An 18,539-nucleotide genomic window follows, 5' to 3' on the forward strand; every position below is an offset into this window, starting at 1 on the left:
GACTGTTCAGTTGTAATTTGATGTGTGTCTCTGGAGACATTTGACGGATTAAAGTTAAGCAGCTCCATTTCCGTGTACCACCTGATTTCGAAGGCTGCGCTCCATATAAATGCTGTTTGCTTGCTGATCTCAGCTTCTGTCGACAATCCCTCCTCTTCCTCCTCCCTCCCTCCCTCCTCCCCCTCATACAGACTGAGCAACATCACACAGGAGCTGTCCTGGTGCTGAATCCAGAACAAGGAATAACACTCGAGGGGGTTTCGAACAGCATTTTGGATTTTTTTTTTGTTTTTTTTTAATTTTCTATTTTTTTAAAAGAAAAATGCCTCGATCTTTCCTCGTTAAGAAGGTGAAATTGGATGATTTCCACTCTTCCTCTGCAGTCTCAGCTTCAGAACATCACCTTGATAACGCGTATGCAATAACCAAGTCTATTACAGACTCTGTAGGGAGCTTAGGGCTCCGGGTCACGGAGAACGGTGAGTTCATAGATCAATTTGATATATTTATACATTAAAATAACCTACACTAAATGCATGGAAAGACTGTTTTTCCTTAATTCTCTGTTTTAACCTTGTGTGTATGTAAAATTAAAAAAAAATCTCTTTATCCTCTCCCGCTGTATTCTGCATCTTACATAACGCAAATGTGCACGCTTTCAGGGCACCGCTCTCACAGAGAATAAATTCTTCCTTGTCCAAAATAAACTCCTGTCTGGGCACCGAAACTTGTGTAGCCAAGAGTTGCAATGGTGGAGAGAGGGGCGAGGATTTGGGGGCGAGGGGTCAGCGGGCTGTTTTTGTGTGCGTTTTGTTAGGCACGGGACAAGGGTTGGGTGGCGGTCGGGGCACAGTCAATGACCATTTGCACAGATCAATCAAAAAAACTTGTGGATCCGTCAGTGTGAGATTGTCAACAATGACCCGCACGAAACGCCACGAGTGAGTTCTCCCGTTCCGGCGGTAGACAAAGGGGTAGCGGTTCCCTTTAAATTTAGGTGAGGCATCATCCTTTTTGCTGACTCTCAATATTTTTATGCATGCTCTTAGAATTGAACATATCCTTGATGGGGGGCAACACTGTGCGAAATGACATCCCAGAAAAAACAACCGGCTTTTCAACCTTAAAAAAAATGTTTTTAAAAATCCTTAGAATGCAACAATGATGGATCATTTCTCTACAATGTGAATAATGATTTATATAAATATTACATTTGAACCGGTCGCTTCCCCCTCTCCCATCTATATTGGTGTAAACTCCCAATGCATTTGTGGCCTCCAGGAGTCAAAATACTTTCAAAGGAATTTTAGCTGTGTGGTTGTGTTGCGGGTTAGATTGGAGCGTGTGTTGGCTCTCTGCTTTTGAGAACAAGTTCTTGGTTTAAGCAGCTTAAATAATCTTCAGTATTTACTTATTTTTTTCTTCCAGTCCCTTAATTCCTTCTATGGTTACTCTGTCGGTTGTTTAACCAAAGCTACTACTATTCCTGCCATTGTCATTGAACTGGTGTTAAGTTTGGGGTGGGTGACTTATCTTTGTGCTTTGTTCCTCACCTTCCCATCCTCCCAAATCTTCCCTGTTTTGATTCCCACTTCCCCAAGGAAGCAACACCATTATTTCTCTGACTATTATTTCCCCGGATATTTCGGTTATAGTTCCTTATTGCAGAGCAGTCAGTCCATTCAGTCTATGCCAATTCTCAGAGTACACCCAACAACCCCATTCTCCCACTAATCTCACCACAACTTGTACACTTTCCAATGACTTGCAGTTTGGCAGGTTAATTGGCCACTGTTAAATTGCTCCTGGTGTGTAGGTGAGTGATGGAATCCTGGGGGAAATTGATGGGAATGTGGGAAAACAAAGGAAAATGCAATTAGGATAGGATTAGTGAAAATGAATACTTGATTGTCAGTGCAAATTTGATGGGCTGAAGGGCCTCTTTCTGTGCTGTATCATTCTATAACTCTATCCATAGCAATTCCCACCCACCATCCACATGCACTGGGGGGCAATTTACAGTGGCTAAATAACTTACCAGCGTGTCTTTGTAACGTGGGAGGGAATCAGAGCACCCAGTGGAAACCCATATGATCACAGGGAGAATGTGCAAACTCCACACAAGCAGCAGCTAAAGTCGGGATTAAATCTGGGCTGCTGGAGTTGCTTGTCTGCAGCACCGCCTGCTCATGCTGCACCACTGTGCCACCCTCACCATTCCCTGCCAAAACAACGTGCATCCTATTCGTCCAGGAAATGGAGCAGTCCAGGTGCCTTGGAATGGTCGCTTGAGAATGTACTGCCCAGATCTATGCAGGTTCCTCTGCCTCCTCCTTCAAGGCGATTCTTAATATTCACCCTCTTGACAGAGCTTTTGGTCCTTTGTCCTCGTATTCCCTGGTGTGAATCAGTGTTAAAATCCCTGTGGTGAAGCATTTGGGCCATTTTTCTACATTGAAGCTGCGAGATAAATGCAGGATTCCATTGTTGGCATTGTCACTGAGCCAGAAGGTCTCAGGTTTAAATCCCAGTCAGTGTGGAAGCAGCTGCAACAGTTGGCTTCCACTTATCTAATGGAGTTGGATAAAACCAATCCAGGATTCCTGCTGTTGACTCATTGCCTCCGTGTGTGTGTGTGTGTGTGTGTGTGTGTGTGTGTGTGTGTGTGTGTATGTGGTGTGTGTGTGTGTGTGTGTGTGTGCGTGTGTAGAAGTTGGGGGTGAAGGAGAAGATGGTGAGCTCGACGGTGACCTCCCCAGTGGCTGCTGACACAAAGGGAGTGAAACTGGCCCTTTGGGCATCACACAAAATGGGCTCATCACTAACCAGGAGACTCATTTGATCCCCATCCCTTGTTCCTTTCCAACGTTTTGTCCATTACATGGCTGAGCTTAGTGCACACATAACTTACATGAGCAGCTCAGTATTAATCCCTTTCTCCTCAGTGTGCACCTATTATCGCCCCTTCCCTTACCCACATCTGTTAAACAACATGGACATGGTGGATGTTGTAAATTTTTTATGATTTGCAAACTGCAAATATGGGGATTAATGATTCCAAATGATCCTGTTTTAACCCTTGGTGAATTTTACTCTTCACACCACCCCAGCAGTCTCTGTGCTCACACATAAGCAGGACAAATTAGAATCCTAGCTGTACCTATGTAATCTGTATACCTAGGGGGAGGGGCGGAGGGGTGGGGGGTGGTGGAGGGAAGAGAACAAAAGAGAGGAGAACTGGAATAAAATAATAGGGCTTTCAACTTCGATTTGTTCCTATTGATTTGGCAAAAAAAACAGAATGGTTCTATACAGACCGCTTGAGGTAACCTGTAACCCAGTGGAAGCTGAGAATTGTGACAAAGCAGGATGCTATACATAGTTTCTTTAGATGATGATGTATAATTACACTGTAAGAGGGAGTGAGGATGCTGTTTTCCTCTGGAATGTAAAGTTTACAAAGCAGCAGGATGGGCGAGGTGTTTTCCAGTTATAGCTGCTGTTTGTCATACCTTTTGTGCTTTTTATTCAGCTCTCAGCCTTCAGCAATTATTTGTTCCATTATTGTTCATGGTTGTATATCCATTCAGCACGGTCCCCATTTGAACTGTAAGGATGTAAAATAAAACTCTTCCTCCCCCATCCCTTATTCAATTTGAATGTTCAATCCATTACAGAGCCGAGCTCAATGCACACAAAACCTACATAAGGAGGACAGTATTAATCCCCTACTTCCCAGCACACACCCATAATAGCCTCTTCCATTACTCACATCTTTTAAACAGCACAAACATGATGGTTATTGTAAATTTTCCATGATAATTTAGTAGCTCATCATTCAATACATAACATTCAAAGTGGAGCTAGCCAACATACTGTGCAACAGAACTCTGCTATTAATATAATGATGTGCACAACATTTTCAGAATTTGGCCCACATTGGTGAGAAAGTATTATCATACAGGTGGGTTCAGGGCCAGGGAGAAGCAGGGAGAACAGGCTTTCTAATAATCAACAATATGGATGAGGGGTTTGGGGCCAGCAGATTTAAATTCCTACACACACCCCTTACTGGATTCCATTAAAGGAATTTACTCCTCTGGGTTCTGTAAGAATGATACATCCTTGGTTCTCCAATTAAAAAGGATGCTGATATGTCTGCCCTCTCAGGTGGATATAAAAGATGCCATGTCACTATTGTTAAAAGGGAGGGAGCTATGCATTACTGTATGCAGCGTAACGTTATATAGGTTAACACAAAGGAGAAATGCTTTTTATGTGTGTGCCAGCAGCTAGGAAAGCAAGCCAAAGTCAGCACAAATTGGGAGTGTGATGCCAGTGATTTTATGGCACTGTGGCAGTCACCAACACACACAGAAAACGAGTCCATGGTGTAGAGTCAATCCTGCAATATGCTTTAAAACTCTTGTTAGATCCTGAATAATTCTTGTGGTCTACAGTTTAGTCACCAGTGCATACAATCGGGTTCATTAACAATGGATTGATGTGGTGTCCAATGTAGTGTACAGTAGATTAAAGAAGACTAATTTACTAATTATGAGTTGAGGACTTTCTAAAATGGTTTGCAGGCAATGAGGTTTTTTTGAAGTGTAGCCCCGTTGAAACGTAAGAAATGCAGCAGCCAATTTGTGCACAGCAAGTCTCTGTGATAATAACCAGATAAGCTGTTTTTTAGTAATGTTGATTGTGGGCAGCGACGTGCACAGAGGTCTAAACAGATAAAGGTCCCTCTAATCAAAGTCAGAAGTCGAGTTTATTGTCATATGCACAAGTACATGTATGCCCAGGGGCAATGAAAAACTTACTTGCAGCAGCATCACAGGCACATAGCATCAGATAAGCAGCATTTTCACAAGAAAAACTTAAACATAAATTATCCACAATTTTTACAAGAAAGAACACAATTAAAACAAAAAAGTCCATTTTGTCCAAACGAAAGTGCAAAGTGATCAAAGTGGTCACAGTGTTGCTACATTGTAGTGATTAGGGTTGTGCCGGTTGGTTCAAGAACCGAATGGTTGAAGGGAGGTAGCTGCCTTTGAACCTCTAATAATCGTTAAATACGCTAATGACACATGCAGATGTGTGTACGTGTATAATTAGGCGGGGTTTAACTCCAAAGAGATCAGATTTGAATTACTATGCCTTTTCCTCAGCAGTGTAAATATTGCTCACTGCCCTGTGGGAAACTCTTCTGCAATGGTGACAGAGGATATTTTTATATCCACGTGAGATAATAGAGGGACCTCCATTTGATTTCTCAAATAAAAGACACACCTTCAACACTGCAGCACTCCATCAGCATGCACTGGGGTGATGGATTTAAATGTGAGTCTCTGTGGTGGGACTTCTCAAGAAGTTGAGACTCCAGCCCACTGAGTACTCAGCATCCCAAAACTTGCAACTGTAATTTCCGTGAGGGTTCCCTCAATCTCCTGTGGCAAGTTCAGTGGTACCTGCCACAAGAGACTGAGGGAACAGAAGGTCCACCATTCAGCAAGGTCAGTAGCCAGTCTTCTACCTGCAGTCCACTTTCCCATCCCAGTCCCCGTATCTCTTGGTTTCCCTCAATGCTCAATAGTGTATCTCTCTGAATCTTGAATATGCTTGAATATGCTGTTATTGTTTTCCCTTGTACAACCTCAATGCACTGTTGTAATGAAATGATCTGTATGGATGGCATGCAAAACAAAATTTTTCACTGTACCTCAGTACTTGTGACAATAATAAACCAATTTACCAATTTATGCTCAATGGCTGAACAGCTACAGCCCTCTGCAGCAAAGAATTTTAATGCTCTGTGTGGATAAAGTTGAACATATCTCAATCCTAAATCGCATAAGTGGTTGAACAAGGCTACTGGCACTCAATTCTCCTGACATTCTACTGATCTTCCACCACAGGTGGGGATACTTCAGGATGACCCATGTGGATATCTCTCCCAAAAAGAAAACAACATTGCATTGCCCATCACAAGAACGCAAGAAAATAGGAGCCATTCAAGCCTGCCCCATATTTCAATGTAATCATGGCTGATCTACCCCAGGCCTCAACTACTTCTCTGTGCCAGATCCCCAAAGCCCTCAACCCCTTCATCTTTCAAAAAATTATCTACCTCCACGCTAAATACTTCCAATGCTCCAGTTTCTACAACTCTCTGGGGCAGAGAACTCCAGAGATTCACAACCCTTTCTGGGAAGAAGTTCCACGTACCTCAGTTTTAAATGATCACTCCCTGATCTTGCAACCATATCTATTCACTCGAGATTCTCCCAATAGTGAAGACATTTCGACATCTATACCCTCCTATACACCAAAGAATACAGACCAACCTGTTTAGCCTCCCTTGATAGGACAATCTTCTCATTCCAGGAACAAGTGTGGTGAATCTTTTTTTTGTCTGCCTCCAGTACTATTATATCCTTTCTTAGGTAAAGGGATCGGAAATGTGTGCAGTCCTCCAAGTGCAGCCTCCCTCACATCCTGTACAATTTCTAAACCCGAACTCCTTTGCAATAATCACCACTCCATTCTTACCCCTGGGGTGGTAATTTGGACTCTGCAATGATATAAACAGTTTTCAAGGTGCTGACAGGCCACTAAACATCTATCCCTTGAAATGAAGAGAAATAAAAATGGGGGAGTGATGTTTGCGACTTGCCATCATAAATTGTACATCAGTGCCCGAAGACTTAATTGTATCACCTGCCCCAATGTGGAATTCAACCGGAGATTAGCATGTATAATCCCAAAGGTATAGACACAGAAAACTGCTGGAAATACTGAGCGGGTCAGGCAGCATCCTTGGAAAGAGAAACGGAGTTAATGATTCTGACGAATGGTCTTTGACCTGAAATGCTAACTCTGTTTCTCTCTCCACAGATGCTGCTTGACCAGCCGAGTCTTTCCAGTGTTTTCTGCTTTTATTTCAGGTTTCCGGCCTCTGCAGTTTTCTTAATTGTTCAAATCCTAAAGGTCTTCTGCAGAGCACTCAGTTTCCATAACCTTCTCTCCTCTCCCTGCGACCTACTGCCCATGGACACCTGAGGGACTGCAGCTGCTGCAATATGGAGCCAAAAACAAGCTGCTGAAGGAACTCAGTGGGTCGAGCAGCATCTGTGGAAGCAGAGGGATAGTGGGCGTTTTGGGTCAAGACCCTACATCAGGAATCACACACGGGTCTTGATGCAAAGTCTTGACTAGAAATGGCAACCATTGCTTTGTCTCCAGAGATGGTGCCTACTGCTCATAACCACCAGCCCATCACTCCCTGTCACTCTTCATTGGTAACTCTGCTACTGTTATAAAACAACGTATAGCCTGATTTACCACGAGTAATGCCAACTGGTGTTATATAACTTTCTCCTGACTGTGTTGATAAAGTAACAGGCTCTTCGAACATGCATCTTGAAATGTGAATTCAGTCAACTCCTCTACACTTTTTCACGCTATGGCCTGTTGCCTCTCTGAAGGATTCCCAGGGAGTGTGCACTGTCTTAGAAGCACTACACAGGTGCAAGTTGGTATTGTTCTGGCTTTGTACCCACTCTTCATGGTGAAACATTAAACCAAACCCCATTTTGACCTTTAAGTCAGAGCAGGGAAGTTCCTTCCATTGTCCTGGCCAATATTAACCACCCAACCAGCATATGATTATCACTTTTCTCTGTGTTTGTGTGTGTGTGTGTGTGTGTGTGTGTGTGTGTGTGTGTGTCTGTTTGTCTGCATGCACGTGTGTGTGTATGCAAATGTGTGTGTGCCTATGTGTGCGTACGTGTGTGTGTGTGCATGCATGTGTGTGTGTGTATACATATGAATGCATGCGTGTGTGTGTGTGTGTGTGTGTGTGTGTGTGTTTGTCTGCATGCACGTGTGTGTGTATGCAAATGTGTGTGTGCCTATGTGTGCGTACGTGTGTGTGTGTGCATGCATGTGTGTGTGTGTGTATACATATGAATGCATGCGTGTGTGTGTGTGTGTGTGTGTGTGTGTCTGTTTGTCTGCATGCACGTGTGTGTGTATGCAAATGTGTGTGTGCCTATGTGTGCGTACGTGTGTGTGTGTGCATGCATGTGTGTGTGTGTATACATATGAATGCATGAGTGTGTGTGTGTGTGTGTGTGTGTGTGTGTGTGTGTGTGTGTGTGTGTGTGTGCGCGCGCTTAAACTGGATGTTGTGTTGCCAACATTTCACCATTGACTGCACTTCAAAAGTGGATGTGAGACACCTTTGTTTGCCATGAGACCACTCTGTGGAACTGCACAGCGGCACAGCTGGTACAGCCGCTGCCTCACGGCACCAGCAACCCGGCTTCAATCCCGACTTGTGGTGCTGTCCATGTGGTGTTTCTACGTTCCCCCAGTGACCATGTGGGATTCCCCTGGGTGCTCCGGTTTCCCCCCACATCCCAATGATGTACTGAATGGTAGGTTAATTGGTTAATGTAATTTACCCCCAGCGCGTAGTTAAGTGGTAGAATCTGGAGGAAGTTGACGGGAATAGAGGGAGAATAGGCTACAGGGAAAAATTAGTGGAGGAATGGGATTGGTCTGTGAGCAAGATCACAAGATCACAAGACAAAGGAGCAGAAGTAGGCCATTTGGCCCATTGACTCTGCTCCACTACCTCACCATGAGTTAAACTATTCTCCCATTGCGCCCCAATTCCTGGGTTTTTCCCCATATCCCTTGATATCTTGACTAATTAGATACCTATCAATCTCCTCCTTAAACACTCCCAATGATCGGGCCTCCACAGCTGTATGTGGCAACGAATTCCATAAATCCCCAACCCTCTGGCTAAAGAAATTTCTCCTCATTTCTGTTCTAAGCATAGACTCAATAGGCTGAATGGCCTTCTTCTGTTGTAAGGAAATATTGAAACAATGTGATTTATAAATGGAAATTATTTCATTTATTTAGTCTTGCCATCGATGAGCTTCATGATTCTTTAACAGATTTTCTGGAAGCTGCTCTGGTTGGGGACTGTTACCCATGAGGAAAGTTCAAACAAGCTGGGAATATTTTCTTAGGTGTAGATGGGCACTTAGTTGAATTGTGTAATACTTTGAGGGGCCCAGCAAGAAAATAGGAAGGATCCATAATCTTTAGCAGGGAGACACAAGGGACTGCAGATGCTGGAACCTGGAGCAACAAACAATCTGCTGGAGGAACTCAGCGGGTCAAGCAGCATCTGAGGGAGGAAGGGGATGTCAACGTTTGGGTCCTGAGCAGGGTTTTCAACCCGAAACGTCGATGATTCCTTTCCCACGATAAATGCTGCTCAACCCAATGAATTCCTCCTGCAGATTGCTTGTTGCTTTAGCAGAGAGGTCAGTATCCCAGGGGGCATTGATTTAAGGCAATTGGTGGGAGGTAAAAAAGCGAGATGAGGGTTTTTACTAACCTGAGAGATAGTGGGGGCCTGCAACTCACTGCCTGAAAAGGTGATAGAGGCACTTAAAAAATGGTTGGGTCTTGACATGTTGGAACCTGCAAGATTATGGATCACAAGGTAGATGAGGACTAAGCTAGATAACACTTACTAATAGCCAGGGAAACAATAGACTGAATGCCATTTGTCCATGCTAAATATCTATGATTTTATTACATCCAACAGCTACTACCACACCCGCTGCTTCATGATGCGGAGACCATAAGACCATAAGCTATAGGAGCAGAATTAGACCATTTGGCCCATCAAGTCTGCTCCACCATTCAACCATGGCTGATCTTTCTTTTCAACCCCATTCTCCCACCTGTGGAGGTGGAGGGGTGGGTTAGTAAGTTTGCGGATGACACAAAGGTTGGGGGTGTTGTGGATAGTTTGGAGGGCTGTCGGAGGTTACAGAGGGACATAGATAGAATGCAAAGTTGGGCAGAGAAGTGGCAGATGCAGTTCAACCCAGATAAGTGTGAAGTGGTTCATTTTGGTAGGTCAAATATGATGGCAGAATATAGTACTAATGGTAGGACTCTTGGCAGTGTGGAGCATCAGAGGGATCTTGGGGTCCAAGTCCATAGGATGCTCAAAGTGGCTGTGCAGGTTGACTCTGTAGTTAAGAAGGCATATGGTGTATTGTCCTTCATCAATCAGGGAATTGAGTTTAGGAGCTGAGAGGTATTGTTGCGGCTATATAGGTCCCTGGTCAGACCCCACTTGGAGTACTGTGCTCAGTTCTGGTCGCCTCACTACAGGAAGGATGTGGAAGCTGTAGAAAGGGTGCAGAGGAGATTTACAAGGATGTTGCCTGGATTGCAGAGCATGCCTTATGAAAGCAGGTTGAGGGAACTCGGCCTTTTCTCCTTGGAGTGACGGAGGATGAGGGGGGACCTGACAGAGGTATATAAGATGATGAGAGGTATTGATTGGGTAGATAGTCAGAGGCTTTTCCCCAGGGCTGAAATGGTGGCCACAAGAGGACATAGGTTTAAGGTGCTGGGGAGTAGGTATAGAGGAGATGTCAGGTGTAAGTTTTTTACTCAGAGAGTGGTGAGTGCGTGGAATGGGCTGCCGGCAACGGTGGTGGAGGCTGATACGATAGGGGCTTTTAAGAGACTGTTGGATAGGTACATGGAGCTGAGAAAAATAGAGGGCTATGGGTAAGCCTAGTAATTTCTAGGGTAGGGACATGTTCGATACAGCTTTGTGGGCTAAAGGGCCTGAATTGTGCTGTAATTTTTCTATGTTTCCATGTTTCTCCCTGTAACCCTTAACCCCCTTACCAGTCAAGAACCCGTCAATCTCTGCCTTAAATGCACCCAATGACTTGGCCTCCGCAGCCCTCTGTGGCAACGAATTCCACAGATTCACTGCCCTCTGGCTGAAGAAATTCCTCCTCATCTCAGTTCTAAAGGGGCGTCCCTTTATCCTGAGGATGTGCCCTCAGATCCTAGACTCTCCCACTGATGGAAACATCCTCTTCAAGCCCATTCTAGCCAGGCCTTACAGTATCCGGTAGGTTTCAATGAGATCCCCCCCTCATCTTTCTGAACTCCATCAAGTACGGGCCCAGAGACATCAAACACTCCTCATATGTTAAGCCTTTCATTCCTGGGATCATTCTTGTGAATCTCCTCAGGACCCTCTCCAGGGCCAGCACATCCTTCCTTAGATACAGGGCCCAAAATTGCTCACAATATTCCAAATGTGGTCTGACCAATGCCTTATAAAACCTCAGCAGTACATTCTTGCTTTTATTCTCTAGTCCTCTCAAGAGGATGTGAGCAGCATTACTTCATAATAAACTGGAGGATACATAACATGAAGATGACAACCACCTGGCAGGAAGTGGCGTACTTCAGTGTTAAGGGTCCACAGTTATCACTAACTGCCTGAACTTCATTCTTGTAAATTTGCTCAATTTTAATTGCTTCCCCAACCCTCTCCCCCCCCACTTGCTGCTGACTTACAGCTGAACCGTGTCGCCATAAAATCTGAGCCGCATCCTTGTGAGATTGTAATATAGGCAGCAGGTCTTACACAGCAGATATTATGGTACTTCTCATGGTTTATTCCCCCTGAATTCAGCAGCAGTACAAGATGTGGAATTAGCACAGTTACATCCATGTTGACACTGCAATTGTGAACATAAACTGGATTCAGTTACGTTCTCTGTATACCTTTGGCAAAGTTCCCATCTATACTTGGAAAGGCAAGTGGCATTTCAGTGGTTTATTGATCTCCCAACTACGAATTACCATTACCTAATAATCAATGTTTAGTTCTTTTTCTCACTGCAGTTGCCTGACACTGGAAGATTGTTTTCTTTTGGCCCTGTGACATTAAGCTGAAGGAAAGCTCTACTCTTTCTGTATTTAAAGCTGCAGTCTTTCCTTCCCTCTTCCCGGTAAACCTACCTCCCCACAAAACAAAATTGTGATGATGCTTTCCAATCTGTGTGAATGCATAAAATCTTAAAAACTGAAAATGCTGGAGATACTCAGCAGGTCAGACTGCATTTGTGGAGTGGGAAGCAGAGTTAATGTTTCAGATCGATGAACTTTCATCGGAAATGAAGACAGTTCAATGGATCTCACTTACAATTTGTAGGGAGTTGCTTCACTGAAAACCACTGAAAGCCATTCACCCCGTTGTGTTTGTATTGAGTCTTTGAAGGACCATTCATGCTTGGTCCCACTTCCCTGCATTTGTCAGGAACCCGATAAACTCCTCATCTTCAAGAATGTGTTCAATCTCTTTCTAAAATTATCTATGCAATATCTTTCCACTGACTAGTTCCAGATCCTCAACAAATAAGTCAAAACATTTCTCCTCATCTCCTTCTGCATCTTTTGCCAATAATTTTAAATCCCTGATCTCAAAATATCACAGACATGTTCACCAGTGGCAGTACTTTCTCTTTCAATGCTCTGTCGAAACATCTCATCATCTTCAACTCCTCGACTGGATCAACTAGTAACCTCCGCTGTGCCAAGAAAGACAACCCTGTTTTTTGAGCGTAGTGTTCTGTATAGGTCTCTCATCCTTCGTAACATCCTGGCACACATGTTCTCTACCCTTCTGTCAATCCTTTCACCTTCCTGCAATCAACAAGCTTTCAAAACCCAATCTATGGAATAGGCTCCCCAGGGAGACGGTGGAAGCTGATAGCATTGATTCATTCAAATGGAAATTAGGTAGATTTCTGTAATATTTTGAGATGCAGTACCTTAGTAATTTGCAACAGAATATCTGATGAATGTTGTGTGGCTGGAAGTGGTTTCTAAAGCTCTCTATCATATGCACTTTCCTTATGTCTTGTCTTGCGTTAGTTAGAATGTTGAACATAGAACAGTACAGCACAGGAACAGGCCCTTCAGCCCACAATATCTGTGCCGACTGTGATGTCAATATAAACAAATCCTATCTGCCTGCATGTGGTCCATTTCCTTCCATTCCCTGCTGGTTCCTGTAACTCTCCAAATGCTTCTTAAACGTTACCTCCTTCCACCACCTCCCCTGGCAGTGCATTCCATGCACCTACCACTCTCTGGTGTAGCATCATTGACTACGTTTGACAGTTATAGTCCATTATCTTTGTGTTATCTTGTGACCGCATGGGTTCCTTCCAGGTTCTCCTGCCTCCTCCCACATCCCAAAGATGTGCAGATGGGTAGGTTAATTGGCCACTGTGAGTGGTGGAAGCTGAGGGGAATCGATGGGGATGTGGGGAGAGCACAATGGGATGAGTATAGGATCAGCGTAAACGGGTTGGTGTGGACACAGAAGGGCCTGTTCCAGACTGCAGGACTTCATGGCCACTACCTGAAAAGCCTCAACTGGGGCATCAAAAAGCAGAACTAGAACGACAGAGCAGTAATTTAACACAAAACCATTCTAAATAATTAAACTGAGATCCATCCCCCAGCCCCATGTGTTTATTAACCAAGAGGCTAAATCCTGAGTTTGAGCAGGAAAGAATATAACAGATTGAGGGAAGGAATGGGGTCTATCAGTGAAACTCTTCCATTTATTTTTACACATCCGGCCAACTCTCCCTTTGTGGAAACACACAACCTTGCCAATAGCAGGATGGTCATTAGACCACAGGCCTTCCAGACCTCTATAACTGTGCTGACTCTGGTGGCATTACCTTGATCTTTCCCCATAGTTCCACAAATCTTTCTCCTTGTCAAGTGCAAATTAAGTTTCTTTTGGAAAGATAATTATTGATTCCACTTCCAGTATCCTTTCCAGTAATGCATTCCTGACCCCAAGGTGACCCAGTTTGGCAAAGGGTTACCACTTCCATTTTCCATTAGCAGAACAGCATTGTTAGCATTTCCCGTTTTAAGTATGAGGAGACCCATGAACCCTGCACAATCGCAGAAGTCCCAAACTTTCTTGGTGTCAATTTCCCAACAACCTTCCCAACATTGGACTCCTCATGGATACAGACGGTGGAGCACTAGCTTCCTGCAAATTCTCACTGCTTACACTGTTGAATCTCCTTGCAGAGCCTGTTAGGTCCAGACCTGGTGAAGGTTCGATGATTCTGTTCATCCCTTTTTTCCAATCCCAACAACATATCTTCCCATTCCAATCTCCCTCCTCTGTTTATATAGCTTCCCCATAAATCATCCCATTCATTCCTAGGAGTTGTAGAAAAATCTGGCAAATCTGGACCATTTTGGTGTTGACACATTTGTAAAAGGAAACCTCCATCAGGAAAGGGCCAAGGGTCACTGTGGCCAGATTGCACTTACTCATCCCTGGGGCAATTTACTTTCCAACTTTGGCTATTTGGAAAGCACTTATCACTCCATATGTGCTCCTTGATCGATTCAGTCTCAGCCTCCCTGCTATATCGGATCCTTCTTGACCTGTTGCTGCTTTTCATCTCTGTATGTCAGCCAGGCTAGCACTTAGTCAGAGGTCTATTTGAATTTGAGCACTGGTTGACTGCCTGCATTCACTGTCCCAGAGACAGATGCTTTCTGAAGCTACAGTGTCAGTCGCATTCTCTACTGATATGGAATATTTTTCTCACCTGGGGTAGCAGTCAGAAGTCTCAGTGGTCTCAACCAGTGACAGAAGGTAAATTATCCAGGCTGTCTGTCCCTAAACACAATGAAGATTAGTAAGAAAATTAGCCATTAATGGAAGCATTCTGCAGAGTAGAATTTTAAAACTTTGATTCTAATGTGAATTTTTATTCGCTCATGAGCTGAACTCTTGATTTCTCAATCTACCTCATCATGGCCCTTGCACTTTATTTGTCCCCCTGCACTGCACCTTCTCTGTAACTGTAACACCATATTCTGCATTCTGTTTTGTTTCCCTTTTGTACTACCTCGATGTACTTATGTATGGAATGATCTGTCTGAATGGCACGCAAACAAAGCTTTTCACTGTATCTCGGTACATGGAGTTATAGAGCTATACAGCACAGAAACAGGCCCTTCAGCCCAACTTGTCCATGCTGGCCATGGTACCCAGCAAGCTAGTCCCATTTGCCCGCATATGGCCCATATCTCTCTAAACCCCTCCTATGCATGTACTTATCCAAACGTCTTTTAAATGTTGTTAATGTACCTGGCTCAACCACTTTCTCTGGCAGCTTGTTCCATTTACGGAACACCCTCTGCGTGAAGAAGTTGCCCCTCAGGTCCTTTTTGAATCTTACCCCTGTGACATGACAATAATAAACCCAATTACCAATTATCATTGATAATGCTGGTATTTATTGTCGATGTCTCATTACCCCTACAAATATTGTTAGGAGACAGCCTGATTGGTGGGTCTGGAGCCACACACAGACCAGACCAGGTAAAGATGGCAAATTCTCTTCCAGGAAAGAAATCTCCCTCATTTCACCACACTTTGACTAAGATTTGGGAAGCATCAACAGAAATTTGGAAAGCTGTGCAGAGTTCTGGTCTCTGTGTTATCTAGACAATATTAAAAGCAAATGAGAAGATGCAAGAGGATGACACCAAAGCGGATAAGTTATAACTATAAGGAAAAATGGTTCATGGTGAGCTGTTTCTCCAGAAAAGGCTGAACCTGTAAATACAAGGCTATAAAATGGACAGGGTAGACATAGAGGAGATGTTTTCTGCTGTGTATGACACTAAAACTAGGAGCCATCAATGTAAGGTAGTCACCAAAATATCTCATGGAGAATTCAAGAAAAACTTTTTCCAACCCAAAGATTAGCTGGAACACAAAGCGCACAACTTAAGTAATTCTGGTGAGTGAAATAAGTTGGTATTGGTATTGGTTTATTACTGTCACTTGTACCGAGGTACAGTGAAAAACATGTCTTGCATACCGATCGTACAGGTCAATTCATTACACAGTGCAGTTACATTAAGTTAGTACAGAGGGCATTGAGGTAGGACAGGTAAAAACAATAAAAGTACAAAGTGTCACAGCTACAGAGAAAGTGCAGTGCAATAAGGTGCAAGGTCACAACAAGGTAGATCGTGAAGTCAGAGTCCATCTCATTCTATAAGGGAACCGTTCCATAGTCTTATCACAGTGGGGTAGAAGCTGTCCTTAAGTCTGGTGGTACATGCATTCAGGTTCCTGTATCTTCTACCCGATGGAAGTGGAGAAGAGAGGATGTCCCGGGTGGGTGGGGTCATTGATTATGCTGGCTGCTTTGCCAAGACAACGAGAGGTAAAGACAGAGTCCAAGGAGGGGAGGCTGGTGTCCGTGATGCGCTGGGCTGTGTCCACAACTCTCTGCAGTTTCTTGCGGTCCTGGGCAGAGCAGTTGCCGTACCAAGCCATGATGCAACCAGATAGGATGCTTTCTATGGCATATTGATAAAAGTTGGTGAGTGTCAAAGGGGACAAACCAAATTTCTTTAGCATCCTGAGGAATGGACTGTTTCTGTGCTGTAGATCTCACGTAATCATACAAGGTTCAGCAGCTGTTTACTGCTCCTGATTCTGGACTGGTGCAGATTAGGAAACAGGCAGAAACATTCTGAATGACCTTGTTTACAGAGTGCAGAACACCGGAGGCTGCTCAGGTTTGTGTTCTAGCCCTCTTTATTCTATCAAATGCTCAACATAACTTCTACTGGGGCAATAATGTTACAGAAGGAGATAATATCTGCATGTTTCCCAGTGCCTCTCATTTCTTCTTTTGTTCCGGTGTTCAGTACGGGAACATGCATAATATAGTCAGGAGGCTTGGCTTCTTTCTCTCATTTTTCCCTATTTCTCTCTCCGGTAAAACTCTATTCCACAAATATCTGCTCCTGATTTGACACATTGTCAGCTAGGGGAACATCAATGCAGCCAGAGCTCAGGGAAGGTGGGAGACAGACAGATTAAAAAATTGATGGAGGCACAAGAGACTGCAGATGCTGTAATCTGGAGCAACAAGCAATCTGCTGGAGGAACTCAGCGGGTCGAGCAGCAGCTGTGGGGGGAGAGGAATTGCCGACGTTTCGGGTCGAGACCCTGCATCAAGACTCAGAGTGGAGAAGGGAGATGGCCAGTATAAAAAGGAGGGGGAGTGGGGAGATGGAGGCCCAAGATGATTGGTGGACCTAGGAAGGGTGAAGGATGATGGGCAGATCAAGCCAGGTAGGGGAGGGGAGGAGGGTGGTTGGGAGACAGAGGCAGGTGGATGATAGATTGAAGCTTGATTAGAAAAAGATATATATGTTAAAATAATCACATGGACTTGGAATATTTTTAATTCATATAGGTGATGCAGGTATTGCTGGCAAAATCATTTATAGGCTTTGAGAAGGAGGTGGTGAACTATCTTTTTCAACAGTTGTAGTCCTTCTGGTGAAGGTACACCTACAGCGCTGTTGGGTAGGGAGTTCCAAGATTTAGATCCAGCACTTCTGAAGGAAAGGTGATATATTTCCAAGTCAGGATACACTCAGTAGAAAATTTGTACATGCTGGTTTCTCCATATGCCCGAGGTCATGGGTTTGGTAGCTGTTGTCACTGTAGCCTTGGCAAGTGACAGCAGAGCACTTTGTAAACTGCACACACTACAGCTGTGGTGCACTGGTGATGAAAGGGCGTTGGATGGGATGCTAACTCAATGGGCTGCTTTGTCTTGGATGCTGTCGGACTTCTGAAGTGCTGTTGGAATTGTGCTCATCCAGGCAAGTGGAAGGTATATCAACGCGATGCCTGTTACCCGGCCTTGTACCTGCTCTTGTGGCCACGGTATTTATGTAGCCAAGTTTCTGATTAGTGGTGACCCACAGGTTATCATTGATCTGTTACTTAGCATTGGTAATGCCATTGACTGGCAGTAGGAGACATTTGGAATCTCTCTTGATAAAAAGATCTATGTGAGGAATCACATCATTCCTAGACTGTACCCGTAGTGTGTAGATCTTGAGAAACATATAAAACTTCAAGAAGACTATCACTATACAGCTTTTGTCTTGATATTACAAGAATGACTGCACTTAAAATCTGTTTTGTTGGCTGTGAACTTCTTTTACAGCATCCTTCCTTCTTTTGGGATGTGTGCATGCTGGCAAGGCCAGCACTTATTGTTCGTCCTTCACTTCCTCTTAGGTGGTGAGGTACTTTCTTGAACCTCTTTAATTCTAGTGGGGAAGGTATTCCCACACTGTTGCTGGGCAGACATTCTGAATCAGATGCCGAGGTCAATGCTGCAAGATTCACTTCACTCTTTTTGTGTCTTAATGTGGTTTGATATGACTGAGTTGCTTGCTAGGTCATTTCAGAGGGACGTTACTACATTGCAGTGGATTTGCAGTCACCTAAGCAACACCAGATAACGATGGCAGATTTCACTTCCTCAAGGGCCATTAATGAACCAAGTGGGTTTTAATGACAATCTGGTAGTTTCATAATCATCATTACTCTCTCTAGCTCTAGATTCCAGATTTTTTATTTATAGAATTAAATTACCCAACTGCTATGGTGGGATTTGAACTCATGAGACCATGAAAGATACCACACAAATGTATGTTTTCATTTAGATTGTGAAATTCTATATCCAACGAGAGCTTCAGCAACTCTGAATTATCCCAGCATTGTAGCTTTTTTTTTAAGTAAA

General features: G+C 43.9%; 1 protein-coding gene across 1 annotated transcript in view; it reads left to right on the top strand.

Moving 5' to 3' along the window:
- The first annotated feature begins 224 nt into the window (after nt 1-224).
- The window catches only part of LOC127579051 (transcriptional repressor scratch 2-like), a 32,345-nt gene continuing 14,030 nt past the window's right edge, over nt 225-18,539 (top strand). The window contains exon 1 of the mRNA XM_052031683.1: nt 225-479. Coding sequence (XP_051887643.1) covers nt 323-479 — 157 coding nt within the window. The 5' untranslated portion in view covers nt 225-322. The remainder of the gene's footprint in view (nt 480-18,539) is intronic.

Source organism: Pristis pectinata, chromosome 16 (assembly GCF_009764475.1).
Source record: "Pristis pectinata isolate sPriPec2 chromosome 16, sPriPec2.1.pri, whole genome shotgun sequence".
In the NCBI taxonomy this organism is placed as follows: domain Eukaryota; kingdom Metazoa; phylum Chordata; class Chondrichthyes; order Rhinopristiformes; family Pristidae; genus Pristis; species Pristis pectinata.